Source organism: Anabrus simplex, chromosome 3 (assembly GCF_040414725.1).
Source record: "Anabrus simplex isolate iqAnaSimp1 chromosome 3, ASM4041472v1, whole genome shotgun sequence".
Lineage (NCBI taxonomy): Eukaryota > Metazoa > Arthropoda > Insecta > Orthoptera > Tettigoniidae > Anabrus > Anabrus simplex.
Window position 1 is genome coordinate 461,145,937 of NC_090267.1, and position 19,322 is coordinate 461,165,258.

Consider the following 19,322-nt stretch of genomic DNA (forward strand, 5'->3'; position numbering starts at 1 on the left):
GGCTGGAGAAAAAACTGAAAAGAACTATTTCAGGATGGTCACAGATAGTTGCCGGCACACAGATTGTACAGCGGTCACCGAGTGTAGACTACGATCTTCTCAGATTCCCAGAGTATGGAACCTGAGACTCGCCGACATATTTGCAATGCTCATACTTCAACTGTATGGTATAGCCTGAAGCAAAGAGAGGGACACAAAGCGACATTGCATAGTACACAACAATACTGAGTGTCCCGCTGCTGGCCTTTCGCCACGCAAACAACGCATTTCTTATTTGCGTGCAGTCTTGAATTCGAGGTTGGACTGAAATCTGGAAAATGCCTTCCCGAGAATCGAGTTGACAAGCTAACGGGTGCGGGTCTCACTGATCGAATTGGCAAGGCTGCGTTAAGGATAGCGTTCGCATACTTCTGAAATAGTTTCTGCACAATTTGAATACGAAACTCCAGCTGAGTGAATTTACCGCCGTGTTTCTTGTATATCACAAAAGCATTGAACACTGTTATATCCAGTAGGTGTCTAAAAATATTGTGGTAATATTTCTTCATTCTTTTTCTCGCCATACTGTATGGCACGATACATTGGTCCGATAAGTCCACCCCTCCCATTCAGTCATTGTACTCAATACATACGGCCGGCTTCTCTTTGGTTTCTCCTTTCTTGTTTAGAACAGTGCGCATTTCCGCGTCATGAATACTACTCAGCATGCAGACGTCTCTCTTGTCTATCCACTTCAAGGCCATGAGTTTGTTTTTATAGGCAAAAGCCACCTCCCCTTTTTTCAACCTTTTCCCCATGACGTCCTTCGGAAGATTTTTTGTCAGATTTTACAGTGCCGACAGCGTCTGTCTGAAACTCATTGAGCTGATCAAAGAGTTCTGGGCTACTGTAATAATTGTCTAGAGCTATGAGATATCCCTTATTGAGAAGAGCAAACACTACTTTCGAGGGCTTGGTATACTGAGAAGTATTTACCCCACAAACCTCATTTACTAGCTCAGTTTCCTTGCCTGTGTACCACAGGATATTCCATACATATCCTGTTTTAGTCTCACATAATTTAAAAGATTCCATCCCGAAGCGAGCTTTCTTCTTTGGAATGTATATTTTCCACCCCAAGCGACCTTTCCAAAGGAGTAAACTTTCATCAATCGATAGACGATCATCTGGCAAATAGGAAATTTTAAATTTTGATACAAGAATGTCTAGAACTGGCTTCACTTTGTAGAGTTTTGGTGATACTTGCCGATCGTAAGCCTCATTATCTGAGAAATGTAAAAATTTCGTAGAAGGAAAAAACGTTTCTCGGACATGGTCTCGTAAAACACAGGCGTAGCAAACAATCTATTACGTGAAAAATAATGAGATAGCTTCGGCTTTTGAATTATACCCTGAAGAAGAAAGATCCCAAATAAAAGTTTTATTTCTTCCTTGTTAGTAGGAACCCAATCCCTCTCCCTGCTTCTCCTTTTCATTTTAGCTGTTCCTATACTAGCTTGTATTGACTGCTGAGCATACGGATTAGTTTGCTATGCAATAAGTTCACACAGTTCATCGTCAATGAAATGCTCAAATATTTCGTCCGGTTCTTTTTTATTTAAAAGTTCGCCCTGAATTCCACTTTGGTATGTAGCTGGAAATCAGGCTCTCCTACATCCCCTTACATCCCAGTCACTAGGCGGAGTAGGAGGCAAATCGCTCTCACTTTCTGACTCGCTACTCTCATCGGAGCTCGAACTCGACACCTGTCCACGGCATCTAGGCAACAGGCCTACTCCGACGGAACCACTCGTGCTTGGAGCATCTAATAGTGGGATAGTTTCACCATTACTATCTAAACTAGAACAACTGCAACTATCTTCCTCACTGAGCTCGAGAATATCCCGTATATCATCACTCGGAAGATCTACAATTCTTTTGGACATGTTGGCTACAAATAGGAAACGCTACATGTAGAATTAAAACAATAAATCACAAGATAAATTTATATACCAACAAAACAACTTATGAGAGCTGAAAACATTCACACCGAGACACGAAATACTACGCTCCTCGCGGCACACTGAGTGAGCTTCTTGCCAAGCGCCACATAGGTTGTTCTTGCGCTACGCAGCTATGTAGCAGAAAATAAGGGGATTCCTAGACGAGAACTGCTTAGATACACGAAGGTGAAAAAAATTCTGTCAGATGGCAGCACCTCTCGGAGAAAGTTTCAAACCTACCGCTTGTTTCGTAACGGAGATAAAAAATAAAAACTTTCTGCGCTTCACATCACGCACGCCCACCAGCGGGCTCACTCCGGCCGCGTCACCTGAAGCGAGCCCCATTCTACGGGTTAAATTTCCCGGCCGTTTGTCCTATTCTTCACATTACACGAATTTCCTGATTTCTCGAGGCAAACATTTCCTCCCTTAAAGCAAAAAATACTCTGTAACTCGAATTTTGAGCAACATTAACTGTGCGATATGCGGCATTTGTGGTTTGTAAAGAATAGTTAACAAGTAAAGAAAGGGTTACAGTGCTGCTGAGAGTTAATATGACGGGTACCAAAAAACTAAAACTTCTAGTGACCAGAAAATCGGCGAAGCTGTTTCTCAGGTGCGGGTTAATTACCAGTCACATACGAAAGCAACCCTTCAAGTCGCAGATGACAAGCTCCAATTACGAATCACGGCTGCGTGGTATTGACGAGAAGTTTCAACGTGAAGGCATGAAAGGTTTAACAGTAACAAACAGAAGAGAATAACCATTCGCGGATGCGGATAATATTTTGTATATCTGCACAGGGCTCTAGCTATCGAGCTCGGTGACCCAAATACCTGCCAATATAAACAGTTCATATAACAATAACTAAATATAGCATTTTTTCCAAACGTGCTTACAGAGGTATGCTTCTTGTTTCACTACTGTTTGTACTGTATCCTGTCTTCAAAAAAGTTACTATAATAAGAGTTATAATTAAAGTGATGTCGTAAAATAGAGTTTGTATATTTGTAAATACCGTTCAAAATAATGAATTCAGTATAAGCCCGTAGATACATATGATTCAATTATGTGCTAAACATGTTCAAAAACATTCTCTATATATCTCGAAATTTTGCTAACTCAAAATAAAATTTAGTTCCCGAGGTGATTCGAGATATCAAGGTTCCATTGTACTTGAAATGATCTAACTACCTGTTCCAGTTTTGTATTCCCAATCCCACATTCAACCCTCTCGAATGAAGATGAATAAGGAAAAAATTAATAAGGAAGAACAACTTACTTAACCAACGGCATGAAAGATTAGGACAGTACAAAAAAGTTTAAGATATTTTGAAAATATATATCACTAAGTCAGGAGAGTAGAAAGTGTATTCTACAAAGTGGCAGTGTGCACTAACAAGCAGTCAAGTGGCATTAGCTGTGTTGTTCACGACAGGAGAAGTTGGAGATGCAAGGAAAGGAGAACGGGGAAGGGGTGTCCAAAGGTAGGACTGATGTTCAAACGTGGATTTAATAAAAGACGTAAGAATTAACTCAGAATCTCCCAGGATACAAGAAAAGATGCAGGTAATACACTGATAAGTTTTACAGTGAAGTATTTGTTAAAGCATTGCAGGAGCAGGTGTGCACCTCCCTAAGCCATATCTAATTAACAGCAGGTGTATATTTTTTGTCCTCACCTACACTGATTTACAGAGAAAATGAAAATCTCTTAAAACTGTGTGTTTTAAAATATATATTATATATTCAAGTCAGAGAGGATGAGAAAGTTCTGGGAGAAAAAGAAGAAATTAACTCAAATTTATTGATGTAAGTGCTCCAATGTGGGCGTAAAATATGTAAATAATAATAATAATAATAATAATAATAATAATAATAATAATAATAATAAAATCTATTCCATTAAACCACTTCACTCAACAAAAGATCCAAATATTACGAGTTGCTTTACATCACACCAACACAGATAGGTCTTATGGTGATGATGCGACAGGAAAGGGCAAGGAATGGGAAGGAAGGAGCCGTGGCCTAAATTAAGGTACAGCCCCAGCATTTGCCTGGTGTGAAAGTGGGAAAACATGGAAAACCAACTTCAGGGCTGCCAACAGTGGGGATCGAACAGACTATATCCTTAATACTAGATACTGGCCGTACTTAAGTGACTGCAGCTTTTGATAGCGTGCTGCACGGATGCTGATATCCATGGATAAATCCGCAGATATCCGCTAGTGTCTTGGAGGATGCAGTGTGGACAATTTTGTTGATAATTTGTAAATAATTAAATTTATTAACTTTCACTCAGGTATACCCTTATTTTTGCTTGTGGTTAGGCAACCCTTGACATTGGTACGGGAGAATGGTGATATATAAAGAGCCTTGAGACCATAAAGCCGTAAATCTGACCTAATTCTAAGTGGCTCCTGCCCTCAATTACTGAATACGTCTGTAGTTGTCGCAAGAAAAAATCCCTCATAAACCTGCGACTGTGGGGGGAGGGGGAGGTCTGGTGCCTGGTATCAGGCCTATTGTATTATGTTTACAGATCCATCCGTTTCAATATCTTGTTTGTAATATACTGTAGCTAAATATTTACAATATCTGCGGATAACCATTCGCGGATGCAGATAATATTTTGTATATCTGTACAGGGCTCTAGCTATCAAGCTCGGTGATCCAAATACCTGCCAATATAAACAGTTCATATAACAATAACTAAACATAACAATTACTCACATACAGCATCCTCGTGATACATAGGTATGTATATTCAGTGCTCAGCCTGAAGGCTGGTTTAGACCTCAACAGCTCCACCATCAGCCCAGGCGTCACTGAAGAGGTGTACTAGGGAAATGAGGAGTGAGGTAGTTTCCCGTTGCTTTCCTCACTGAGCCAGAAGTTGCTATTAGATATCAGTCTGCCAAGCCCAGTGAAATGCCTGCTTCAACTGACCCTATGAGCAACATTTTCACACCATTCATAACAGGGGCTGGCTGCAGAAGGAACGGCACTACCAGCATTGCTCATACCTCGGTCACTTTCATCATGTCCAAGCCAAGGAAGGATCAGACTAAGACAGGTCAATGAAAGTAACAAATTTGTTCTAGCCCAAACTGAACACACAGTGCACTGTAAACACTAGATGCTGCCTGCAAAGGCAAAGATACACAGTTACGATTATCAAAAACTAAAGTTTCCCATCAAGCTCTTTTCAGAAATTATGATGAATCTACCAACACATGGAATTCAGTACCTCAGACTACTTGATCCTCAACTTGAAGAAAGGTATTATTTGTGATACCAAATTAAGTCTGCAAACTGCAGTTCATCCAAATTTTCAGTTGTCTACAAGTAAAGAAATAAAATATGGTCTGGGCGCTACTTAGGACCAAGTACTGTTCTAATTTAAACTTTTTTTTAATTACTCCCATTTGAAGAAGACCTACAACCTGTTTTCCAGTCAATGACAGGGTCAGGGATGGAATGAATGAAGCCCCCAACTTGCAGTGACGATAGGAATTGTGCCAGCTGCCGAAGCATGTCGCACTCCTCTGGGGCAATGATTAATGACTGACAGATGAAATAAAATGATAGAGGAGAGTGTTGCTGGAATTAAAGATGACAGGGAAAACCGGAGTACCCGGCGAAAAATCTGTCCCACCTTCGCCTTGTCCAGCACAAATCTCACCTGGAGTGACCGGGATTTGAACCATGGAACCCAGCGGCGAGAGGCCGACGCGCTGCCGCCTGAGCCACGGAGGCTGTTCAATCACTTCCATTTATAAATTTAAAAATTCATGGCACTATAGCCCTGGCAGGCCTTGCCTACCAAGCGACCGCTAATCAGCCCGAAGGCCTGCAGATTATGAGGTGACATGGTCAGCATTATGAATCCTCTCGGCTTTCTAGATCAGCCGCTATTTCACCTTCGGATAGCTCCTCATCTGTTCTCATGTAGACAAGTAAAATTCCCTGACCTTGCCAGGAACTGAACCTGGGGTCTCCAAATAAGGGGAAGATTCATGATCCCAACTGCTATTGTGCATGAAGTTTCATAATTTATTATTTCAATGAAACGTGGCTTAAAAATGGGCATGGAACTTTAAAAGCATGAGTTGATTCTACCATCAAATTCAGAAAACAAGATGTTATTCCCTGGACTTTCAAATGGCCTGAAACAGCCAACTGCAACAAAAGGTTATTAAGCAGCTAGTGACCCGGTTTCTGTAAGATGGACTGATATGACTGATATTTGAAACAAAAACAACATCCGAGTAGTATGAAGAATTGACAAGTGGTCTTTTTATCATGGCTCTTATCCCTCATGCCAAAATTCGAACCCAGGAGCATAATTGTAATGGGCAATACATTACACCATTCTGTGAATGAGTAACAGACAAACAAAAAAAAGTTACCTGTAGATTGTAAATATTGCAAGAACAGCATTTCGCCGAACATATGAATGTCTATGGTCAAGACAGGCCCTAATAGCCGGCATCAAAGGCTCCAGCAGTTCAGGTTCCTTCAGCTTGCACAGAAAGCGCAGGGTTGAGCCCCTCAAAAATTCATTGGGATGTTGAAGGTCCTATAGAGGAAAAAAATACATTTAGAACATGACATCACCAGAATTTTCACAAGTATAAGTTTTAATCATACAACCTGTGACAATAAAGTTTGATGAATGAAGTCAGAACGGTCAATCCAGCAGCACTGACAACACACAACGCTGCACCTGCGTAGCAGCAGGTTTTGACCACCTGCTCCCACCGTTGTTCGGTTGAGCATCGTGTGTGTGCCGTGTAAGACCTGTTGACGCAGTGCGTGTTTAGTGCATTAGTTCTGAACTGCGAACAGGAACACGAACGACCAAAAGATCAATGTACAGTTTTGTTTTAAGCTTGGCAAGACACCAAAAGAAACGCATACGATGCTGTTACGTGTTTATGAAGATCAAACACTGTCCCTGAAGTATGTGTACGAGGCCAGAAAGTGTTTCTGACAACCCCCGTAGCCGAAGACCGGTGACCGCCATCAGTGACAAAAACATTGAGAAGGGGAGGACATTAATCACGAACGATCGGCGATTAACTGTGCGCATGATAGCGATGAACTGCAGATTAACCATGAATCTGTGTGACAAATCGTCCCGCAGAAGTTAGGGAAGAGGAAAACGTGTTCTCGTCTTGTGCCATATCACTTGACTGACAATCAGAAGCAGGCATGTTTAGAGGCTTCACAGGATTTTGTCGAAACGGCGGATGCGACACCAAATTTCTTGAGCTGTATTGTCACATAGGATGAAACCTGGTGTCTCAGGTATAACCCTGAAATGAAACGGTAAAGCATGGAATGGCGTTCTCCGGGATCCCCTCGTCGGAAAAAGGTCAGAGCCTAAAAGTCACGCATCAAAACGATGCTCATCACCTTTTTCGATAGTCAAAGTATTATCTATGTACCGTGAGGTACAACTCAACGCCGCGCATTCAAAATTAGCGTCTAAAGCAACTCCTCTATCAATCAAAAGTGAAACCAATAACGCAACAAAATAGAACTTTAATCAGAAGATGTCACCACTGAAAAATTGTTTAGTTGTAAAGTTTCCTAAACTGAATGAATTTCTCCTTGTTTTGTTTTGATATTCATCAAGAAGTTTGGACATTTTTCTACAGATGACACCACTAAAAAATTTATGATCATGCCCTCTGGTGCAAAGTGAAAGAATTTATAATTTAAAGAAGTTTTGTATTTCTAGGTTTTTGTAACTGATTGATGTTCATTTATTTTTGGGTTGGCAATATTTCCTTTTTCTTTCCGCCAGTTTTGAATCTACCCAATCACTAACTTCTGTAATTAATTTTCAACCTATCACAGGCTTCTTGTTCGATTCTGAGTGTAACTTTGAGATTAACCAATTAAATTGAGAGGGTGTGGCTGGTTTAGTCTTGAATGATCTCGAACCTTCCCAGAGGGTTTATAATCTGCGGCTTTTCATGTTTCTTGGCCAATTGATTGTCGTCTATCTGAGTGTGTGTGTGTTTAAGCAGGAGGCGGGCGGCCTCTTTCTTCGGCAGCAGAACATCTATAAGGTAATGGCCACATAAAATTACATCTTTCTTGTCATAGCTACCTCCGCAGCTTAACCCGAGGGGAAAGGTCCGAATCTTTAAGCATGTAACTTACTTTTCTAAAATGTAACTTTCTTCCAGCTAATGTAAAAAGTTCATAAAATCTTTATCTGTAGACCAGGGACAGAGAGTGAAGTACCCTCTCGAGCTCCCCTTTATCTTGGTTTGAGGTGACTTCATTTTGTAACAGTTTTCTCCCTGTAATGTGTTAAAATGATTTCCATACGAGTCACCTCAGTAGTTTGGGAATAGTCCCTGTTTCATCGGCCTAGAGCCCTTTAGGTTTTTAAGTGTTCATTATCTTGGAGCGCAATATGCCTCCATTCACCTTGTGTCTGGGCCAGTTATCTAACCTGTTCTTTTGACATGAAGGCCCAGTAGGTTGGGTATTAAATACCCCTGTAAAAATAAGTTCCATTTGTAAATAGTGGTTTGAGAGACCAGAGATTGATGTCATGTTGCCTTGGGTAGGCAGTAAGGAACCGAGAGCCTGTTTGCTCTTTTTCAAAGTTTTGGTAAGGTTAACGAGTGCCTCTGGAAGGCTAGATATTGTAATTTTAGTAGCAAGTGCTCTTTGAATTAGGGGATTTCTGCCCTTGACTAAATTTGTTCTCATTTTTGAATTGTAAATTTGAGCTGGGAGCTCTGGAAATTGTAAAATTATGGGCCTGAAGCCTAGGATCTATAAAATCACTAATCTCGGGCTTTCCTAGTCTTGTTTCAAGAGTACTTTGTACCTGATACGTTTTATGTTCATCAAGTGAAAATTGTTAAGTTGTTGTTTTCTGAAAAAATATAACCTTCAGTTCAAGTTAAATTGATTTCGATATTGTAGATAGACCCATTCACCCCAGCACCTTCTTTAACCTCTTTCTGCTCCACGGGTAACTCCATAACAATCCACATGCAATTTCCACCTGAGGGAACAACGTTGAATGCTGCAAGATACATTGAAATTTTGACCCATTTCATGAAATGTCTACGCAGGGTACGACCCCAGTACGCACAACAAGGTTCATGGTTTTTTGTCCAAAACAACGCTCGCCCACACATAGCCAATATTGTCAAACAGTTCATGGCACAAAATGTGGGTGGTACAACCTGAACATCCCCCATACTCCCGACATCTCAATCCTCCAGACTTCTTCCTATTCCCACGACTCAAACTCGCTTTGAAAGGAAAGAGATTTGATGATATTCCTGACATCCAATGAAACATGACTAGGCTTTTAAACACCATCCCAAAGGAAGCCTTCTTGCAAAGTTTCCAGGACATGTATCGCCGAACTCAGAAGTGCATAGTTATGGGAGGGGACTATTTCAAAGGACAGTAAGGTCACTACTTTGGATTGTTCATCTATGTTCATAGAACAGGACTAATCACCAAACTTTATTGTCACAGGTTGTACAATAGGGTAAAATGATATAATCTTAGATTACCCACCCGATCATCCCAAGAACTGAATATATGAATATATATATAAACTCTCATTCCACGAAAACTCCCTAGGCAAGTAAATTACATCACATGATATAGATGTTGATTCCCAAAGGGAACCTGAAATATTCGTCCCAAATGAGCAAATCCACAATTTGAACATAGTTTATCCATTATTGGACATTACAAATTTTCCAGCCAACCCATTTCTGGCCGCCAGCATTTTGCCCCAGTGTGCTAAGTTGGGCTCGGCTTAATGCTGCCTAAACCATTAAAGTATCCTCGAACTATGCATACAAGAAATGTTTAAAGTCAAAAACATTTTGGTCCGTATTGAATCCATATCTACATTAAGGAGTGAGGGTAATTGTTTCCACCTATTCAATACTACAACAGTGTGTGGATGGTACAACTTGAACATTCCCCATACTCCCCATCACATATTTATTAGATTTCAATATAGGGACCGGTTTCGGCAACTGTATTTGACATCAGCCTACGGAAAAATTGTTACAAGGCATTATACAAATCTATATTAACATAATTTTAAAATGTATGTATGTGCAAATCGAACCATATTCTTAAAATATTTTGTGTATTAGGTGTACACCATAAAACTTTTTAACTGAAATTACTAGCATACTTCTTATGCAATATATTATAATTTGTTAATTCTGTACAATCTTTTGGATATAAATAGTTAAAACATTGTCAATTCCTTGTAGTTGTTGCAAAATGCTGATTAAGCATCTAGTTTGGTTAAAATCAATCTCTTAAAAATTTACAGCTGCTTAGATATTAAGGGCATTCAGTGTTTCTTGGCCAATTATACATTTTAGTTATTGACATACATTAAAATAAATTCAGCTGATGTCATTTTGAAACATTAAACATTTTTGTGTTTGGTATGGAGGTCCATTGTAGTACAAGTCTTTGGTGAAAAACAGTTCCTAGTAAAATGAATGTTTACAAACTATAAAGAGTGTTCACTCTGCCTTGGTAAAGTATTAAGTTAAGTGACAATCCTTTGTGAATACAATGGCTTTTAGTAATATTAATGTGCGTTTTTAGTCTATATTTTGATTGTAGTATCCTTAATTATGGATAGACTTGATAATAGTAGACTGGTGGACCGGATTTCTTGAAAAACATTACGTTCAAAGGATTTTGAGATTCTAGAAATATCCTGAACCAAGACGGACCTAAAAGAAGGAATATATTATGTATTAGCGTAACAGAAACTGAGATAAGGAAAACACTTTTGTTTGTAAGTAGAAACTCACCTCGAGCACCAAGTTGACAAGAGTAAAGTTGGAGAGGAACTGCCTTCCGAAATGACAGTAAACAGACCGGGAGCACTAGCGGAGGGGCGGAGTGTATTATGTAGGGGAAGGGGTGATCGCAGTAATTTGAGGCCATTGGTCGGGAGGGCATGGATTACGGTGGGGGTAGTAGGCAAGCGTGTTACGTATAATTCTGTATACTGATTGATTTATTGGTATTTTAAGATTGTTAATTACTGAAATAAGTGTATCAAACAATATTGGAGGTTTTCCGGACAAATCGTTCAGATTGTAGTTAGGGTTATAGTATTGATCTAGTAAAATGAAACATTGCTCCGTTAAGTCAAGTAAAGGACCTTTCCCCATTATTTCGATGACGTCTATATCATGACTGATATCATGAAAACTATGTTTATAGTCATTTATATGTTGTCCTATTGCTGAGAATCTCCTATATTGGACAAGAATTGGACGGAGTTATGCGTCAACCGGCTAAGTGACAGTTTTCATAAAACGGAATACTCGTACCATCTATCGCCTAAAGAGTCGATCTATTCGAATACTCACGGGCTCTGTTTCAATTTAAACAGCTGTAAGAGAAGAAAAACGTAAGCACCACTATCATACTGTGGGGTTACGAGTTAAGCATCAACCGTCTATCCACCTTATTCAAAGAATCGATTTGCCAAATGTTATTTGGCGTTTTGTAAGATCTTCCCATACATCACAGGTATGTAGTACGTGTTATTGCTACAGGGTCTACAGTGCATTATCATTAGTGCATGCTTGTTTCTTTACTGTATCATACTATAAGTGTACAGCTGGCTGTTTGGATTTAATTAACATAATTTCACCAATCACTTTAGTCATAAATACAGCAAGGTCATAAGCTTTCATTATGTTAACCCTGGAGAGGGCGCATTACAATAACCCCATGAGGAGGCGCGCACAGTGTTTTAGACCGGGTCAGGAACAAAATAGCATAAATTAAGCGAAAACTACTTTTAATGTAGAAGAAGTAAGTATAAATAACCACCTAATCGATACTTTATTAATGCCTCAGGCAAAATTGAATAAAATTTAAACTTACAGGACATGTTTCGACCACTTAGTGGTCCTCTTCAGCTGTATAAATAAAGAACTGAAAAGAAAAACATTATGACAATAAGCACAAATAAAATTTCTTTGGAGACTCCTTTGATAAAAATGGAGGTCATCAGAATAGGTCATCTTGCCTCTCGTTCTTGTTTGGAAAAGATGTTTATTCTGCGCTGTCTAGAGGGTCTGTCTTTGAGCGCGACCTGGTGAAGTAACGATGTGATACAGTTTGACAGTTCATGGAAAGCTCTGGAGAGAAGGGAAGTAGAGTTTTATCGTCATCTAAAATAACATGTGAGGGAGGAGGGAGATTGGGCTGTACTTCTGCGATGTCGTGTTTGATTATATCTCTTGTTCGTCTAGTCTGTTTCATGTCTACCCATTCTAAGTATTTGGTAATATTCTCATATAAGATGTTTTTATGCTCGTTGTTTTCGTTGAGATTCTCTTTACCGTTTTCCAATTTATCAAGAACGATGTGGATGTTTTCCAGGTTGTTCATAAGATTACCTATATTAATCATACATATAATTTGAAGGTCCTGTTTTATATTGGTGAATTTGTGGTTGGACTCTTTCATATGGGATCCCATGGCAGATGACGATAAAACTCTACTTCCCTTCTCTCCAGAGCTTTCCATGAACTGTCAAACTGTATCACATCGTTACTTCACCAGGTCGCGCTCAAAGACAGACCCTCTAGACAGCGCAGAATAAACATCTTTTCCAAACAAGAACGAGAGGCAAGATGACCTATTCTGATGACCTCCATTTTTATCAAAGGAGTCTCCAAAGAAATTTTATTTGTGCTTATTGTCATAATGTTTTTCTTTTCAGTTCTTTATTTATACAGCTGAAGAGGACCACTAAGTGGTCGAAACATGTCCTGTAAGTTTAAATTTTATTCAATTTTGCCTGAGGCATTAATAAAGTATCGATTAGGTGGTTATTTATACTTACTTCTTGATTAAACATCGATACGGTCATGAAATGGACAACTTGTAATACTTTTAATGTTACAAAACCAGTAAATAATTTTGAACGTTCAAGGGTATTTTAACAATACAAAAATTGGATGTTAAACAACTGACATCCATTCTACGTCATCACTTGATTCTTGACTTTCCGTACCGCACCAAACATGTCACTGCCGAGTGTTCTTCGCAGATATGTCGCTGGCATACACGGCATCTAGTCTTGGTTTTTCTGTTCTTTTCTTCAGCTGCAGTAGGCGCATCTTCCAGGACCTTCCAGTTCTTGAGGCGAATGTTCTTTTCCTAAAAGTCTTTCGATTTCTCGTTCTCTATTTCTATCCATGATGTGTTGGACTTCAGTATATACGAAGGCACTATTTATATGAAAATAAAACAAAACTGACACGTTCTTATCATATTAACTGAAAACATAAAATAAAACTTAACTCATAAACATGCATACGTCACGGGTCCGTCAAACAATGCACTCAGGCTGAAACTGAGGAGCATGAGGGGTTAATTGTTTATGCATACTGATAGTGGACGAGTCTAATACAAGGTAATGAGGGGATGGAAACTAGTGGCCCGCTGTGTTAACAACTATAAACATTTATCTCTGAATCCGGTCAAAAAGACCGTGACACGCCCTCTCCAGGGTTAACAATTAATTATAAACCATCCATTAAGGCCTTGAAGTAGATGTTGTAGCACAGGTGGTAAAGATGTACCTCGAAGAATATCGGTTTTAATTCCTCGTCAGGTAGACAGATAGTAATGATACTACCACTTCCTTCTTTTTCTGCTATTAGTTTTACAAGTTCGACCCTTATTTGCCTGTATGTTTCTCTGAAATTGTTATATAATAAAATAATAATAGGTATTGAAAACCTAATATTCTGTTGCTGGTTCTTTGTTATTAATTTCTTTTTGAAAGTTAATTTACGTCACACCGACACAGATAGGTCTTATGGTGATGATGGGACAGGAAGTGGCCAGGGGTGGGAAGGAAGCGGCCGTGGCCTTAGTTAAGGTACAGCCCCAACATTTGCCTGGTATGAAAATGGGAAACCACAGAAAACCATCTTCAGGGCTGTCAACAGTGGGTTTCAAACCCACTATCTCCCGAATAGTGGACACTCGCCGCACTTAAGCGACTGCAGCTATCAAGCTCGGTCTTTGTCATTAATAATAAAATCTCGCATAGTGGCACTTGACCTACTGTTGCATAACTTAATGTTCCGTACCCCTGAGCATCAACAAGTTTAACCGCCACAGTTTGGCGCTTAACCGCTTCATGTGTATCTCCGGTCCGCAAATTGCAAATATGGCTAAGTTAAATTTGAGGAAAACAAGAAAAATATTGCACTGAATGAGTTTTCTTCCAAATAATCACATTACACGCACCACATTATGTAACTGCACCAAATATTTCTTTATTTTCATTAAAATATCTCTTCTAAGATCATTTTAAATATGAAATCCTTCAAAGGCGTTTTGCTCAAAACTAAGATTTGATGCATAGCTGCTTGATGCATAACGCCGTCCAATTATCAAATATAAAAAGTCTGTGAGACCATGCACTTATCTTTAAAAGGTAGCCCACAATAACAGTTTTTATTTTGCAGTAAATTAGTATAAAAAGAATAACAAGATGATGTGATGTGTAGGCCTGTAATTATATTTTATTAATCAGCATTGGAAGTAGAAATGAAGAAATGAACTCCTAGAAATTTTCATCTAATCTCTGATAATCGATATTTACCCAAGAATTACTCAAATCCATTTCACTGCAAAAGCTAAAATGAGTCCTAATTTTAATTTACTAAGGAAATGTAGATGAAATATCTTAGAGGATCGAATTTCCTGTTTCAATATTTCCTGAAGATTAGGTAACATTACTTATTTTGAATTTACTGAATAATGTACAATATTATTATTATTATTAAGCGTATGAAATTTACATAATGGACAAGTATATACAATATTATACAAAAGAAAAACCTGCAAAGAATACATGGTACTAAGTAGGGAACAATTATACATGGATATCTAAATTATTTATCCACTGCACTAGGGATACTGAGACATCAGCAAAGTCTTTCCGGTCTCCACCACAAGCATGCAGAGGGCATTCGTCCATTATATGATGCATGGTCTGGACCAATGCACCATAATCACACGCTGGAGAGTCTCTAAAGCCCCACTGGTGAAGGGAGAATGCAGATCTTCCACAATTAGTGCGAAACCTGTTTAGTGATGACCACGTTCTTGGCAAACTGAAACCAGCTGGGGCGTGATTTCGATTAAAGAGGCTGGGCCACTCCGGAGCTGTACGAAACCATTGCTCTCTCCATTCCTCTTTTAAACTGAAACCAGCATCCATTAGATTCTTAGCTGTTTTCATTGGTGGCTTACGGGATTTCAGCCTTTGTCTCCAGAGATCTGCAACATTCCTGTGGATAGGTAGAGTTGGATTGGACATGATCTTATCATATTCTTGAACGAGGACTCTTGAACGTCGCAGGCTTGATGGAGCAATGTGGGACAGGACTGGCAGCCAATGCGTTGCAGTAGGCTTCAGAGTACCAGAGATGATATGCATGGCGGTGTTAAGTTGTACATCTACTTTCTTCACGTGGCAACTGTTAAGCCATACTGAAGAGCAGTATTCAGCTGCAGAATACACGAGGCCAAGCGCAGTACGTCGTAATGTGTCCGCTGAAGCACCCCATGAAGTTCCACACAATTTAAGTAGAATATTATTGCGTGATCTCAACTTAGATCCGAGGTTTTCAAGATGCTTTCTAGAAGATAGGGTTCAGTCCAGCGTTACCCCGAGGTACTTTGGCTTAGGATTGTGCTTTAGCACTGAGCCACTGAAGCATACTTGGAGTTTTGTATTAGCCAACTTGTTGTGGAGATGGAAGCAAGCAGATTCTGTCTTATTCATGCTGGGTTGTAGTCTCCAGTCTCGGAAGTAAGAGCTAAGTGTATTCAGGTCAGACGTCAGGATGGCCTCGGCATGGCTGAAATCTGGATGTTGAATGGCAATGGCTAAGTCATCTGCGTAAGAGAATTTTACTGATTTTGTCTCAGGAATATCCGATATGTAGAGATTGAATAGAAGAGGTGCCAATACTGATCCCTGGGGAAGGCCATTTTTTAGTTTCCTAAGATGACTAAGGTCATCACCTACATGACGACACAGAAGAGACTTTCGGTCAGCATATTGTTGATCAGTGTGGTTACAGTTTTACAAGGGATAACTTGCTGCAGCTTCAACAATAACACTCCCACAACACTAAGACTAGCAGACCTCACTCTCCTTACTAATGAATCTACTATGAGCTACAATAATAATGGCAAAAACTATATAGCACAGTTACTGCACATTATGAAACTTTAATACAAAACTTAACAAAAATCAAAAATAATGAACAATAGTCACATACCTTCCTATATGAATCACAGACCAAAATCATTTCTTGAAGCAACTTTCCATCTGGAGTGGTCTTAGGAACTATTTCCCAGAATATTAATAACAATTTCTTAATCATGTGGTCTTGCAGTGGTAAGACAAAGCGAATAATAGTCATGAGAAGACCTGGTAGCCTTTCTCCACTTGCTATAAGATGAATAGTCTTCTTAAGAGCTTCTATTTTGGCCTTTGTATCACCCTTCTCTAAAACAAAGAAAGAGAAAAAGCACATAACGTACAAACATTGTTATACTGTACTACCTCAAACTCATTGGGATATTCAAGAACTCATTTTTTTATCCACATAAATGATTACATGTAAAATTTCATGATGAATGATTCGGTTTGAGGACAGGAAAAAATACTTGCTATCAATATGCTTTATGTCGCTCTGACACAGATAGATCTTACGGCAACGATGGGATAGGAAAAGGCTAGGAGTGGAAAGGAAGCGACTGTGGCCTTAATTGAGGTATAGCCCCACCATTTTTCTGGTGTGAAGATGAGCAACCATGGAAAATCATCTTCAGAGCTGCCAACAGTGGGGTTCAAACCTATCTCCCGAATGCAAGCTGACGGATACATGACCCAAACCATGCAGCCACTTGCTCGGTAGAAATACAAGTAGTTTGAAACCTAATAGGGTGCATAATTGACACTCTAAGACACTCATATGGCAAATTTTAGGCAGTCTTTGTTGACTTTGCTGAGGCCTTGACATGCTCAGCAGAAGCGTTACATCGTCCAAATTGGAATCTGTGATATAAAAGAAAATGACGAGCTGACAGTTCTGACCCAAAACATTCTAGAGGTCAACACAGTTTGAGTGTCAGACAGCATGATCTTATCCAAGCAAACAGCATGCTACATGGTGATTCCCTCAGCCAATGTTGTTCACTACTGCCACCCGTAACGCCTGCAGAATAATGAAGGAGTTGGAGTCAGCAAAGATATACATGTACGTTGATGATATGGTTGTTGCTTCCATCATAAAACTGAGCTGCAAAAAACATCTAATGCGCTACAAGTCTGGGCAGAGGAAAACAAATTAAACATCGAGGAAAAACCATGCAAATCTTCTGACATGTATCTTTAGAAGATAGAATCTTAGCAATGAAATAACCATTACAAATAGTAAATTCATTCAAAGGTATCTGGGCGTGACACCGCAGACTATATTAAAATCTTTCAGACTGCACACAAAAGCAAAAGTAGCAATAACAGCTACGAAGAAAGGTCATGAAATTTGAAAATGGAAGACAGCAGCCATACTCAAATTATAAAATATTACTCCCCCTTCTTATATGAATTTCTTTTACACACTGAAAAAATATTTTTAAACTTACAAATATATATGGTTTAATGGCCTACGAAATCATTACAATGAAATAAAAATATCTTAAAATACATACTTCAGTACTTCATGTTTGTATGGCACTTTCTTTATGCACTGAAGTATCATCTCTCTTATTGCAGCAGATCTTCCAATGTCTCTGACTTCAGCGAGTTCTTATAGTCTGTTTTGAATCAACTTTACTAACACAGTGGGCAAGTGAAAAGAACCATTAACAACAGATTAAAGCATTTCTAAATGCAGGAATTTCAAAATGAAATTTCTAATACCAGAATACAGCATAAGAAATGGTGGAGGCAGCAGTTATTTGTTTTCGAGTATACAGTTTCTCCTGCTAACAGTAGCTGCGATTAAAGGGTGCAAAGGGGGGCAGTTGCCTGCCCCCCACCTTGTGGGGAAAAGGATATTCCATTTCAGCCACCTGATTTTTTTAAAGTTTCGGCAGATTGAAGAACTTAACTATTATTTTTAAAAATCGCATGAAACTACAAATTATAAAAAAAAGTAATTTTTAGTTTGTTTTTCAGCTATTTCCTTCCTTTAATTTCTTTAATTATTAAGAAAAATACTTGGCAAAAATGCACAAATTATCGTTTGTTGTGGCTAACAAATTCATACAGCGTCACAGCAAGTCGTCGAGGCTCGCGCAGCAGCATGAATATAGCATGTGCTATGAGGAAGGGTACTAGGGGTATATTTTTGCCCAAGTCATGGACACAGGTATGATTCACCCGCTTGCCGCACGCATTCGTTCTGGCAGGCTCACTCAATAAATGTGTCTGTTACTTTGTTAGCGTGTAGCCAAATACTAAATGACTTTTTAATTGTATAATCATGCCAAACTACTATTTAATTGTAATACATGTGTAATTATTGTTCCTTAGATGAAAGTTTTATTGTATAGCACTTTTAAATTTAAATTTTGTGTGGCTATTTCTAGCCGAGTGCAGCCCTTGTAAGGCAGACCCTCTGATGAGGGTGGGCGGCATCTGCCATATGTAGGGAACTTCGTGTTATTGTGGTGGAGGATAGTGTTATGTGTGGTGTTTGAGTTGCAGGGAAGCTGGGGACAGCACAAACACCCAGCCTGCGGGCCATTGGAATAAACCAATGAAGGTTAAAATCCCCGACCCGGCCAGGAATCAAACCTGGGACTCTCTGAGCCGAAGGCCAGTACGCTGACCATTCAGCCAACGAGTCGGACACTGTATAGCGCTATTATTACCGTACTACAGTTGGTAGACTCAACCTTTATGTCTCTATGGAAATTTGCTCAGAAAGCATAAAAACTTAACATTTTGTAGATTTTTTTCTATTTCATTGCCCCCCCCCCTCCCCATTATAGCCTTAGATCCGGGTACTTTTTGTTGTTTATACATTTTTTGCCCCCCCCCACTTCTAACTCCCGATCGCTGCTATTGCCTGCTAGTACAATTTCACTCAATGCTGTTTTTGCTTGTACTTCCAAAGACTGAACAAACCAATCTAGCAAGAAATACAAGTCCACACAGATTGCGTTTCATGGATGGGGGGGGAGGAAGAGGCTGCATCTCGTGGATGTCATTTAGCCTTTTTGTGCATGCAACATTC

General features: G+C 39.4%; 1 protein-coding gene across 3 annotated transcripts in view; it reads right to left on the bottom strand.

The window, feature by feature from the left end:
• The window catches only part of betaCOP (coatomer subunit beta), a 94,940-nt gene that overhangs the window by 59,973 nt on the left and 15,645 nt on the right, over positions 1-19,322 (bottom strand). For all 3 annotated transcript variants that reach the window (XM_067143552.2, XM_067143553.2, XM_067143551.2), the window contains exons 3-4: positions 16,353-16,582; positions 6,399-6,568 (exon numbers count right to left, since the gene is read on the bottom strand). In XM_067143552.2, coding sequence (XP_066999653.1) covers positions 6,399-6,568; positions 16,353-16,582 — 400 coding nt within the window. The remainder of the gene's footprint in view (positions 1-6,398; positions 6,569-16,352; positions 16,583-19,322) is intronic.